Here is a 13,287-nt window from a genome sequence, read left to right on the forward strand (position 1 = left end):
TGGATCAAGCTGTGACATGCTGTTAGCAAGCGGGTGTGCACAGGAGTATGTATGGCTTTCAGCTTTAAAAGCTCATCTCTCTCCATGGCTAAACCAGGCCTAGTGAGATGTAGATACATAAATATCTTCTTTACGCCCTGTCCCCGGGGAAAGATAGAACCAAATAAATCCGATTAGCTTCCCGGGATACTGGCTGCTCTCTCTCTTTGAAGTCCAGTGGGTGAAGATAATGCCATTTCCACATGGGAGAAGTCGTTTCCGAGGGCCGAAGGGTCCCCCGCGCCCCAAGCCGGAGAAGCACAGCTAAACAGAGGGGGCGATGCGGTGGCAAGGCTCACGGGGCTCCCACGCCAGGGTCCTACGTAGCCATGGCTCCTCCTCCCCCGCCTACCCCCACCCCTGGGATGTTCCCAAAGAGGACATCTATTCATCCTGACAGAAACTCAAATTGCTGCCAAGGAGGTGATCCTGTTGCCAGTTGGCTGAGAGACAGAGGAGTAAGATGACCTAACGACAGTGAGGACCAGCAGTAGCAATGGGCATTTTAACAACACTGACAACAGTAGTAACACCCTGCAGAAAAGGAATAATGTGATGATGTGCTCTCTTCTTAGGACAGGAAGTGTGTGTGTGTGTGTGTGTGTGTGTGTGTGTGTGTGTGTGCACGCGTGTGTGCATGCACGCGCATGCTCACAGAAGCAATCAGGATAGAAGTGGCCTCATTGTATCTGATGAAACCCATCGCCTTCCCCAAGGCCCCGAGCCGTTGAAGTTCCCACAACTTGGCGGTTTTCTGGGCTGCTGGCTTTCCCACACCTGCCATCAGCCTTCCCTTCTGCCATTGCTACCCAGGACTCACTGCTTCCTCGTTAATACATTCACCAGAACCATTCATAACCCAAGGGTTCTGCATCTACCCTTGTTTTCCAAGAAGAAAAGAGTATAACTTGGTCCCAACCCCTTTTTTTTCCTTTGCCCTAGAGAAGAAGAGAAAGAATCCCACTCTGTCTGGCCTCAGGGAAATAGCCAAAAACAAACAAAAGATAAGACATCTGTTTTCTACTGAGGCAGTTTTGGAACCTGTATAGGCATTTGGGAAGCCCCTAATCATTGTCTTTCAATTTACTCCCAGAAGGTCTGAAACAGCAGACCATGGGTATCTTCTGTAAAATTTTAGAATCCCTTTAAAAAAGAAACAAGCAAACAAAAAACTCCCAAGAGTACTCATAAAGTGTCTTCTTAAGATTCTCCAACTCCAGGGGCACCTGGGTGGCTCAGTCAGTTAAGCGCCTGACTTTGGCTCAGGTCGTGATCTCACAGCTGGTGAGTTCCAGCCCCGAGTCGGGCTCTGTGCTGATGGCTCAGAGCCTGGAGCTGAGTTGGATTCTGTGTCCCCTTCTCTCTCTGCCCCTCCCCCACCTGCACACTCATGCACACTTTCTCTCTTTCTCTCTCTCTCTCTCTCTCAAAAATGAACATTAAAAAAATTTTAACACAAAAATAAAAAAGATTCTCCAACCTCCAGGTTGGACCAGACTTAGCCCAGACAAAAAAGATGAGGAGGTGCCCACCCATGTGTGTGTATATTATATGTAAATATGTATACAATACAATAAACGTGTCTATAAATACATATATTATATATGTGCATATTTGTCAAAGTTAAAAGAATTCTACAATCTTGTTTACTAACCCAAGACATTCTACTTCCAAAAACACATCTTTAAGACCTTGCTGGTGAAATTTGAATTTGTTCTCTGAGCTCAGTCTCTGTCACAGATACACACACACACACACACACACACACACACACCTCATTATGCCTCAGCCTTTTTTCTAGTCTAAATTAAAATTCTAATTTATTAGACGTGACAGGGATTTGTTAGCCACCAATAAGAAGTATCTCCTTTTCCAGGGGATGCCTGGATTTCCCTAGAGTGGTGTTCATTTTTTTTCTTGGCTATAAATATATGAAAGACTCTGTCAAGAATGCCCTCAGGGCATGAAAGTGAAAGTGCAGTAAAGAGCAAGTTTATGAGTTGGCAGCTTGACTGACTGGCTTCTCGACAGGGACCCATCTGCTCTGGGCTTGCCTTATGATCCTGTCTCTTGTAGCAACCTCGCCTGCTTGGCATCCTCACATGCAGTTAGCCTACAGGTGAGGGAGGGCACCAGTGACCCCAGAAGTTCATCCAGGTCCTCCCAGAGAAGTGTCTGTGGAAAATTGCCCCAGCTTTTCATAAATTCTGAGGACTCCTTACTAGATTTGGACATGTCCACTTAGTAATCATGTGACTCCAGAAACGGCGGCCATGTCTAACCCAAGCTTTGGGAATCAAACTCCTTCTCAGGTCTCTTGGTGTTCAGAAAGCAAGGCTTTCCCCTCATCTCTGAAGAATCTAGGAAGCTGGAGGTAGAAAGAAAAGTTTGAGATCTTATCATCTGAGGCGAGTAAAATGTAGTCTGATCCCCTCGGGGCTCACACACCAGGGAGGAATACAAGTTAACAAGATGTTGCAATTCTGAGGGCAAAACTCCATCATGGGAGACTACTCGTAACCCACCCAGAAGGCCAGGGCGGGGAAAGGGTCAGGGACAGCTTTCCAGAAAAGGAGCCGCGGAGCTGAACTTGAAGGCTAATTAAGAGGCATTCAGCTACAGAGAGGCTGAGGCGAGGTCCGGGAGGACAAAGAGGGCCAGGAGGTGGTAGTGAGTGGTTCTAATGGAGAGAAAAGCATCTTCAAAGGACCAGAGGCCCATGAGTCAGGGACACTGTCTCTCAAAACTCATCTGAAGTCCCATGTGACTGGAGCAGGCTGCACGAGGACCTTCTTACAGGGTAAGAAGGAGGCAGAGGCCAGGTGGAGAGGGCTTGTACCTGAGGCCCTGAGAAGAGAAGCAACTGCCTCAGCCCCATCTGTGGTCCAGCAGGCCTTCCAATCCCATAGCTGAACTGTCCATTGCTCAACACTGCCTGTGTAAAGAAAGGCTTCCTACTAGGAATAGCCTCTAGCAACGGGACAGGGACACTTTTTCTGTCCCACACCTTGCAGGCAGTTCTGAGCAGGGCACTAAATGCCAATGGCACCCTTGGCAGGAGAGCTCCATCAACCCCCACGTGTTCCCAAATGCTCCCTCTGAGAAGCACCGTAGAGGGGAAGGGGGTGGGGAACCAGGTGCTTCTTCAAGAATTTCCCTGGTTGGTCCCTGGAGACAGGAAGTGATTGCATGTGGAGGTGACTGGGCCCTCACCGTCCTCCCTGCCAGAGACTGCTGGGCTCTGTCTTCCTCAAGAGGGAGAGAGCGGGCAAGGGGTCCGAACTGTGGGAAGGTGACAGTGTGACCTTCAGGCGAGAAGCAACACGTAGCCGTAAAGCTCAGGAAAATCAATCCCGCTTTCCCAATTCGTGGTCTCTCATGGTCCTTCCCACAGCCCCTCCCCACCAAGACTTTCTTTTTTCGGTTTTGTTTTCCGAAGCAACATGGCTTTCACGCAGGGCCTGGTAATGAAATGAGATAAAAAGCCAGAGCAAGTGTTTAGAGCATTGCCGGGAGGGCTGGTCCCCCTCCTGGAAAGGCCGACTCAGTCGGAGCCGAGAAGCTGAGGCTGCCGATAACAGAATGCCTCGGGCCGGACAATGCATGAGGGACAGGAGCCCGGGAAAGGATGAAACCGGGAGGCGGGGGTTCCAGGTTGGGGACAGGGACACACAGGGGCCTCTTTTATCCTCTGTGGCGGGAGATAAAATCCACAGCCTGCCACACCGGCGCTTGGAAATTAATTCCTAAATTCTAACATGCACACCAGATCCGGGACAACTTGTGGGCTGGGGAATGACAATATCGAAGCCCCGGGAGCTAAGAGATAGATTTTATTTTCCCTGCTGACTCCCCATGCCCTTGAGATGAGGTACAGCCATCTCGCGGGCAGCCCACCCAGCCCCGAGAGGGTCTGGTTGGGCATCCGGGTCCCGTCCCCTGCCCCGGCTCAGGTGAGTAGAAAGGTGTCAGCCAGGACAGACGGGACCTCTCTGCTTGCTCCCCAGGACTGTCCCCAGCTGGTGCCCACGGAGGAAATCCTGATACCAGTCGGGGAGGTAAAGCCAATCACGCTTAAGGCTCGAAACCTGCCCCAGCCGCAGTCGGGCCAGCGAGGCTATGAATGTGTCCTCAACATCCAGGGGGCGGTCCACCGGGTCCCCGCCCTGCGCTTCAACAGTTCCAGCGTCCAGTGCCAGAACAGTTCGGTAAGAGGACTCGTGCTCGGGCCCCGCCTGGAGCAGGCCTTTCTCTCACACCCATGCCGAGGCCTGACCCTCCCCCTTTCCCAGAAACCTTCCGGGTCCACAGGCTGGCCCCAGGAACAGAGGAGTGTGCAAGCATCTAGCGCCCCTCAACCAGAGCGGGGCAGGGTCATGGTGACAGAGGAGGCGGGGTTCTGTGCGGGCCCTAATGGCGGAAGTTGAGAGCTTTGTGTCCTTTCTGAATTTAAGGAGACCTCTGGGCTTTCAGTGAACTTTCAGCCAAAGCCGGTGGACTCCACCGCAAGCCCCCTTCCCCACTTAAGAATAACCCAGAGGAAACTGGGCCAGGAGCTCAGCAGAAATAGAATGGCGCGAGGGGAGGGGGGAGAGGGGAGAAGGAGAGAGCGGTGAACTTCCAGAGCAGCAAGGGTTAAACCAATCCTGCATGCCAGACAGAGAGCACGAGGTGTTTAATTATAATACTAGCCCAGAGAAGATCTTTTTTATCTGCCAACTCCTGTCTCTGACTATGGGGGGTCAGCTGGAGATGGGGGGGGGGGGGGTGATGTGACAAAGGTGTTGAGGGAAGCTAATTCGCCTGGGAGAGATAAAGAGAATCTGGGCTTCTTATCAGGCGGCTGTCAGATTCCCAGGTCACAGGCGCTTGATAGAATTTGTAATCGGTGGAAGGCCGCCAAGTGCAAGGGGAAGGTGGGATGAGGAAAAAAAAAATGCAACAGGACAAAGGGAGGAAGGTGGCAGGAAGGGCCGGGGTCAAGAGGGCGGACAGTAACATGACATGCCCCGAGTGGCCAGGGCTGGGCGGGTCTCTGAAGGGGATTCCCAGAGGTCTTCTTCACCAGAGGCAGGGGCTGGGCCACCAGAGGGCCGATTTCTGAAGCGTGTGAAGGGCTTACAAGTTCCCTGTGGGACCAGCATGGGAGACAGAGCGGACTCCTGGCTACAGCTTGAGCCTTTAATGGTCGGGCTGATCAGATCTGTGACCAGAAGCTCTGAGCACTTTCCCTGGTGGGCTGTTGGCCGAAATAAAGCTCAAGTGCAGCCAGGAGACCCCTGCGGTGCCCAGCCCCCCTCCACCGCTGCACCCCTGGCTGTTGTGCACATGCTGTCCTCAGGACCCTGGTGGGGTTCGCAGAGCAGTACGTGAACTTGCTGCAGAGACCGGACTTGTATGTGAAGAGGCAGACAAGCTCTTGGGAAGACAGAGACAGGGACTGGCAATGCCAGGGGACAGAGAGGGTGGGGAAGGGCCGGCAGGGATGTCAGAGCAAGCACCTGGGGAAGGCGAGTGTGGGCTGGACCGGAAGAATACAGGCAAGTTGAAGGGTGGAGGCTGTAGGGAGAGAGAGGCATTCTTCACAAGATGTGAACTGAAAAGAGCCAGAGAGGTGCCGGGGCAGGTGTGTTTGGAGACAGGCATCAAAGATTTCTGCAGGAGGGCAGTGGAAGAGAAGTAAGCTTGGATTTGGATTATAGGGGGCACCGAACACCAAACTAAGGGGTTTGGCTGGATCCTGTTGGCATTAGTGACTGGGAGTCGGGGAGGGCGCCATAGGGATAATTCAAGCAGCAGAAGGGGTTCCCCTGATTCTCCCTTTGCTCCTTCCTCAGCCCAGAGGGAGCCAGAATCCCTGGTTTCTTTCCTGCCGTAGTCCTGGTCCCCCGAGATGCCAGCAACCCCGTGTGATAGGGAACCTCACAAGCCATGTGCCCTCTGCCCCTCTCCCCGCAGTACCAGTACGACGGGATGGACATCAGCAACCTGGCTGTGGACTTCGCCGTCGTGTGGAATGGCAATTTCATCATCGACAACCCGCAGGACCTGAAAGGTGAGCGGCTACTTCCGGGCAGAGTTTTTTGATCTTTTCGTGACCCCCGGAAAGACCGGGGCTGGAGGGATCAGAGCCAGCCAGCCGCGGTGCCATGAATAATACGCTCCCTCTGTCAGCGGAACTCTTCAGAGGATCCTAAAGCAACATTTGGAGCCATCAAAGGAGTCCTGTTGGGAACCCTGTTTTATTACAACCAGAGCATCCGCCAGGCAGCTGCCGGCTCATCGCATTTTTCTCTTCGGCTCCCAGAGACTTTGAAGTGTCTGTAGAACCTGACCTAGGAGAGCAGCAAGCAGGAATGTCCTGCCAGTTTCCAGAGAAATAGAGATTCTGTTTCCAATTCGGGTCTGGTTCCCCTGTCCTTGGTCCTTCGCTGCACAAAGCTTTCTAAGGCTGCTCCCTTGGTCCTGAGGTGGGTAGGGGGGGGACAGTGCCAGGAAGCTCAGGGTGGAGCTGGGCTGACCTGAGAAGGACGCTCCATGAGGACCACCCTTATTTATGGCCCTATAAACTCATGGGCAGCTCCTCCCGTGTGCCAGGTAGCCAGCCGTACCCGCCACACGGCAAATATCAACATGCCACCCTGCTCTCAAGAGTGACAAAGGTGACTCCGATATTGTGAGCGCTTGCGGTGGGGAGGCATCCACTACGTGATTTGGGGGATTATTTCCCTTAATCGTAACAGCCCTGAGATGTTTGTACTAGTATGAATCTCATTTTACAGATAAGGAAACTTGAGACCCAAAGAGGCTAAGAAATGGACCAAAGTGCTCGCCTCGGCAGCACATATCCTGAAATCGGACAGGTGCGCAGGGTAGCACGGCCCCTGAGCAGGATGACGGGAAAATTCACGAAGCATTCCAGACTGTTAAGACTTAAATAAGTGAAATCTTAAAAAAAAAAAAAAAAAAAAAAAAAAAAAAAGTCGAATTCACGCAGAGGGTAGGAAAGGGGTTGCCGGGGGCGGGGAGGAAATAAAGAGGTTGGTAAAAGGGTGCAGACTTTCAGCTCTAAGGTGATCAAAGTCTGAGGAACCTAGTGGAAACCACGGTGTCTGTAGTTGAGAGCAATGCTTTGTATAATTGCAATTTGCTAAGAGAGTAAAACCTAAATACATATTTGTAATTGCTCGCTCTCTATGTATTTGTAGGGTGATGGGTATGCTAATTAGCTAGGTGGGAGGATCCCTTTCACTATGTGTATGTGTTTCCAATCATTATGGTATGGTATAATAACTTTAAATATCTTATGATTTCTCTTTGTCAGTTATACCTCAGTAAAACGGAAAAAGGAAAGAAAAAAAAAATAGGCTGAATCAGAAAGTTAGAGCCAGGATCCAAAGTAAGGCTGTCCAATCTCAGAGTGCATGTGCTTGACCAGACAGACCACTGTCCTTCCAGTGGTTCAGACCACCGTCGGGCACAAAGCCTTCTCCCCCCGAGACCCCTCTCCCTTACCATGAGCCACGTCTCACTACACTTCAAGTAGCTGGGGCTGCCCCAGCTTCTCCGTCAGCCTGATGGTTGCCCGTGGGTGCAGAGAGGGGCCGGGGCCACCAGAGGCCCCCACCCACAGGCTGTCATGGAAATCGATACCACTTTGGCTGGGAGAAAGAAATGGAACCAGGGAGATTTCTGTTCTACTTCTCAATACCCAGGCCAAATTTCCTCACTGCTGAGAGATAGACATTCTCCCTGCTGAGGATCCGGGCTTAGTTCCCAGAGGTTGGCTTTGCACCTGGAGCTTAGAAGAAAACAGCCACATCCAAGCTCTCTCATCAGAACCCCCCCTGGTGGCACTCAACAACTTGGGAGTGTGCAGGCACTGCCATCTCCACCTTCATCCCTCCTAGAGCCCAGTGTTTCTGGAAGCTGTGCACCGTGTTGGGTGGAGAAGGCCATGGTGTATACAGACTTGGGTTCTAGAATCCAAGAAAGCGGGATTCAAACTCCTGGCGTTTTCACTTAGTGAGGGATGAACTCAGACTATTTACTGTCTCTGCCTTGATCCCAATTTCCTCATCTGGGAAAGGCAGGAAGGGACGCCTTCCTTCTGGGGTCATCATGAAGACCAAATGAGGTGTTAGATGTGGACCATTTGTGCACGTTAATAAATGCTCAACACGTCGTGGTTCACTTGAAGAGTCCCGTTCCCCGCACTTTACCGTAAGAAGCCGCGGGCATGAGGATGTTTGAATGTATTCCCCACAGCTGGGATCGCAGAGGGAGATGAGGACTAGAGCAGTAAAAAATGCCCCTCCCCTGGGGCCTGAACCTGACCTCCAGCACAGGCACTCAGGCCCCAGTCCTGAAAGCTTATGTCTGCTTGACCAGGAGCGTTGAAAATGAGTCTCTGAGCATTCTACTCAAGATTCTGAATTCAAAACATCAGCAGGCAACAGCTGAGTGCCAGGCTCCCAAAACACATTTCTGCTGACTGGCCGGTCCAGGGCTTCTAAATCAGTAAGAGACAAAAGCAAAGGCAGAAGGTCTGCAGATTCCCAAAGTGACCTGTTATGCAGCCAGGTTGTCCTCTCTGGGGACCAGGAACAGGGCTGGGTGGACTTTCTCTCCTCGTCAGTTCTGCCTGTACTTTGCAGGCCCCCCGGTCTTCCCTGAAGCCGGGCTGACCTCTCTCCCAGACCAGCCAGGTCCCAGTGTATGGGCGGGATGCCTCTCTCTTCTCAGGCTCTACAGTCCAGCCGCCCACAGAGTTGGAATATCAGAACCCCAGCTTGGGGCACTAATCTTAGGAAGCTTCGAGAGTCGTGATATACCTCTTGGAGTTTTGTTTGTATCTGAAATGGGGAAATGAGTCCTTACCTGTTGTGATGAGGGCCACACGTGAGGAAGAAAGACTGTGCATAAGAATGTAGTGTGACTTTCACAGAAGAGAGAATAAGTGTGTGTGCCACATCAGGGGTATTAAGGCACTGTGCCAAGCACTTAATACACAGCACCCCAGTCAAACCTCACAAAAAAGCAACGGTCACCCCCCCCCCCCCCATCACACATTAAGTGGACGAGGTTCAAGGAGTTTACGTTGTGTCACGGAATGTGGTGATGCCACGATCAAAGCCCTGACACAATTCGGTCCGGAGCCAGAACTCTTAAATAACATTTTCTATAGTCCCTTTCAGCCACTATGAGGCTCAGTTTAGTATTAATCCGCCATCAGTGATTCTTGCGATGATAATGGTGATCGTTGGTGTTATCTGTGCTGGGGGGCGGTTTCTGTCTTGCCTCCAAGAAGAGGCCCGGCTGTGAGAGCACTCCCGAATCCCGTCGTGTCACCCCCTGTCTCGACAGTCCACCTCTACAAGTGCGCGGCCCAGCGGGAGAGCTGCGGCCTCTGCCTGAAGGCCGACCGGAAGTTCGAGTGCGGCTGGTGCAGCGGCGAGCGCAGGTGCACCCTCCAGCCCCACTGCGCCAGCCTCTCCAGCCCCTGGCTCGACTGGTCCAGCCACAACGTCAAGTGCTCCAACCCCCAAATCACCGAGGTGAGTCCAGCAAGTTCCCAGAGCGGGGAGGGATGGCCAGGCGCCGGCCCGGGGTGGGGGTGGGGGCGGGGGGTAGCGGGAGAGGAGTTCAAATGGAAGAATTGTTAAGTGTAGAGCACTTAATGTGGGGTGTGGGAAGCCTCTCTTGAGCGCCACGATGGCCCTTGTCCAGGCCCAAATGACAAGCCTCTGGATGTGTGTCCTCGGGCCAGTGCCTGAATGTGCGTGCACGTCGTGTGCACGTGCACACAAGGGAGGCAGAGCCAGCCCAGCCCCCACTGCCAGGCGGGCAGAGCCAGGTGGGGACGGGAAATTGGCTGCCTGATGGGTGCACGTTTTAGAGAGCAGGCTTAGCTCTTCTCAGCAGAAATGCGATTGGGGAGCTGCAATTAGCTCAGAGTTGCAAAGTTGAACACGGAAGAAGAAAGTCAAGGCAGGCGCTACATTGGCCACGGTGCCGTTTCCCAGGATTTACTCCCTGTCCCAATTTGTTTGTGCATTTTAATGGAAGGAAATAGGTAATTAATTATCCTGGGGGGAAAAAATGATGCTTCCTGAATAGCAAATTGCGAAGGAAGATGAATAGATGATGCGGATGAAAATGCAGCTGCTCGGGGTTTGAATGGCCGGGGAGAGGAACAGTTGTATTTAACTTTGGGTGCATTACGCGTTCATCACTCTCGGCGGCTCCCTAGTCACCGACTGTCACTCGTGGTTTGAAACTTATTGCACATTCCTTATGGTGATGAGGAGTGAAGAAGGCCTGGGCAGGTAGCACTGTGGTCTGCTCATTTAAGAAAGCAGCGACGGGCTGCTCCTTTCCTGCCTCTTCCTTGAGTGGGGTTCGCTGCCCTTTTTCCCGGCTCGTTTTCCTTATTAGCCGCAGAAAGCACCTTGGGTCCTCGCTTATGTCACGGTGTATTGAGCAGTTCCTGGCGCATCCCTGCGACCATGTTGAAACTCCAGATCAGTAGAAGGACACCCCTCAAGAGCAAATGAGTGTTGCTAACCTACAGATGGTTGAAGATGGAGTGAGTGTTTCTTTAGGGTGCTAGGCGCTGTCTCGTTTAATCCCGTGACTACCATGGGAGGCATATAGTCTCACCTCCATTTTACAGATGAAGAGAATGAGGCTCAGAGGAGTAGAGTGGTTGCCCCAGATAAGTGGCAGAGCCAGTATCAAAGTCCAGATTTATTTCCTTATAGAGCCATTTGTAAAGTCTCTGATTTGCCCAAGTGATGTGGAACGGGAAGCAAGGTGTCCTCTTCCTTGAGAGCCAACCTTCCTTCCTAGCTGACGTAGGCCAGGCAGATGCCATCCACCCACGTGGCGGCATACCCGAGGGAAAGCACAACACTGTGTCTGGCACCACCTAGGTTCTCATTCATCCTGGTGGGAAGATGCTATGATGGTGTAGACGCTGTCCGTCGAGCATCAGGCTTCCTCAATTTTGTTTCTGTCTTGGGCACGACCGTGATAGTGCCCACTGACTCCAACCTGTGCCCTTACCTCGCTGGGCAAGGGCTTACAGGAACTTCTGGTTGGTGGTGCCCCAGCCTCTGCCCTCAGACAGCCGGCTCCTTGAGCTGCTCAGGGCTCCTTGCCTTCTCCCTGATTCTAGTGATTTCCAGCAACCGCTGGCCTGAGAACATGTTCCGCCCTGTAAATCTTGCAGCTGCCGTTGTCCGTCTCTGCGTCTCTGCGTCTCTTCGCCTGAGGTACAGGGGAGCTTAGATTAGGCAGGGACTTGCTTCCATCAGCACCTCTCACCTCCCCCAACCCTGGCTGCTGCCATCCCGTCTACTCCCCGACTGGCAGGGGCGCCTTCCCAGCCCTGAGGCAGGCTTCTCCCTGGGAAATCTCTGCCTCGGTGCTGCCCCTGCTCACTGACCGGGGACTGACGGGCTGCTCCCTTCACAGAGGACACCCAAGCTACATGATGCTAATTAACCCCCTGAGGTAATTAGGCTGTAATTGATTTTCCCAGTGAACGTTAACAGCAGGAGTTGGAGGCCCCAAGCAGTGGGGTCTCCTGTTGGCGTTTTTTTTCAAACAGAGGCTATAGAGAAATGAAAGATACTCTTTGGGGAAAAGGAGAGACAAATCCATGCTGTGTCTCAAGCCACGCAGGGGGACATCATTCTGGACGGGACATGTAGGAGGGAGGATCCAGGCCTGGAATATCGTATTCACTATTATCAGGAATATTTTCTTTCATTTTGTGTCTCCTTCCCTCAGCCTACCCTCCTTCCCCTGTAAAAGTCATCTTCAAGTTTTTCTTAACTTTTCAGTTTTGAAATAATTTTAGACTTATAAAAAGGTACAAAAATAGTCCCAAGAACTTTCATATACCCTTCACCCAGATTCTCCAAAATTAACATCTTACATAACTGCAGTGCAATTATCCAAATCAGGAAATTAACATTCATACAATAATGCCATGTAATATACATGCCTGATTTATATTTTGCCAGTTGCCCCACTGATTGTCCAGGATCCAATCCAGGGTCACATGTGACATTCTGTTATCATGTTTCCTCAGTGCTCTAATTCTCAGTCTTTCTTTGTCTTTCATGACCTTGATACTGTTGAAGAGTACGGGACAGTTGTTTCATAGAATATCCCTCAATTTGGGTATGGTTAATATCTCCTTATGATTTAATTTAGGGTATATATTGTTGGCAAGGAGTACTAAAAAAAAAAAAAAATGTGGAATACATGTCAAAAGGGCACGGGAACCAACTTGATTTGGCCCCAGGGGCCAAATCTGGGCCCGTCTGTGCAAGAAAATACATAATGATACTAGTTGACTTTAGCAATAGAATAAGATCAGAATCTATGGTCCTTATAGATATAAAGAAACAATTAACGGGGGAGAAAGGAAACCCTTCTTCATACTGGAAGTCTAACTGAAACATGTAAAAGGACTTAGGGAAATAGAAAATCATCGGTTGGCAAAATTCACAGTAATAATTATTTCAGGAAAAAAGGCCAATGAATTGGTGAATGAAAGTAGGGTGAAAAATAGGATGTCGGCCGTCTTGAGCCATCGCCTCCCAAGGTATGTACTAATTACAACAAGAAAAAATAGTAACTTTACAGAGAAGAAAGCTGGTAGACACTACCTATACGAGGTGATCAAAGATAATGTCACCAGTAATGGGAACAAAGCACCCTCATGTGTCTGTGGCATCTCTTACCAAAAAGGTATCCTTTGCTAAAAGTAACTTTGAAGAAGAATCAGCTCCTTTTCTTTACCGTAGCTTCCCGGGCTACTTCCTTGACACTGGCACAGATCTTTTAATCTTTTAATCTCTTAATAATCCGTATTCTGTGAGACCCAGGCCCTTCTATATGTTCCTCCCCCCTTGTCTCTGGCCGTTGCCTTGCAAATGTGCGGCCTCGCGCATGTGTGCCTGCAAAACTGCAGGCCCACGTGCAAGAGCCATTTACGACGAAGATCCTTCTGGAGGGGTGAAAAGGGGAAGGATTCTAGGACGGCCTCGTGGTGTCTGTTGCAGACAGCAGAATTCCCAATGCTGGAAACCAGTGGGGACCCGAACGGGCACTGCCCTGTTCAGGGGCCTGGAAATCAACGAGATGACCTCAAGTGAGTCCTGCTTTAGGAAAAGGAGTGGGCTCCAGCTGAGTTGAGCGGACCGGACCGCTGTGTTCCTCCTTAACCCTTTC

General features: G+C 51.2%; 1 protein-coding gene across 1 annotated transcript in view; it reads left to right on the forward strand.

The window, feature by feature from the left end:
- The window catches only part of PLXNA2 (plexin A2), a 207,689-nt gene that overhangs the window by 147,201 nt on the left and 47,201 nt on the right, over positions 1-13,287 (forward strand). Inside the window, exons 10-12 of the mRNA XM_042924603.1 lie at positions 4,047-4,247; positions 5,998-6,094; positions 9,406-9,596. Coding sequence (XP_042780537.1) covers positions 4,047-4,247; positions 5,998-6,094; positions 9,406-9,596 — 489 coding nt within the window. The remainder of the gene's footprint in view (positions 1-4,046; positions 4,248-5,997; positions 6,095-9,405; positions 9,597-13,287) is intronic.

The sequence above is a fragment of the Panthera leo genome, chromosome F3, assembly GCF_018350215.1.
Source record: "Panthera leo isolate Ple1 chromosome F3, P.leo_Ple1_pat1.1, whole genome shotgun sequence".
Taxonomy (NCBI): Eukaryota; Metazoa; Chordata; class Mammalia; order Carnivora; family Felidae; genus Panthera; species Panthera leo.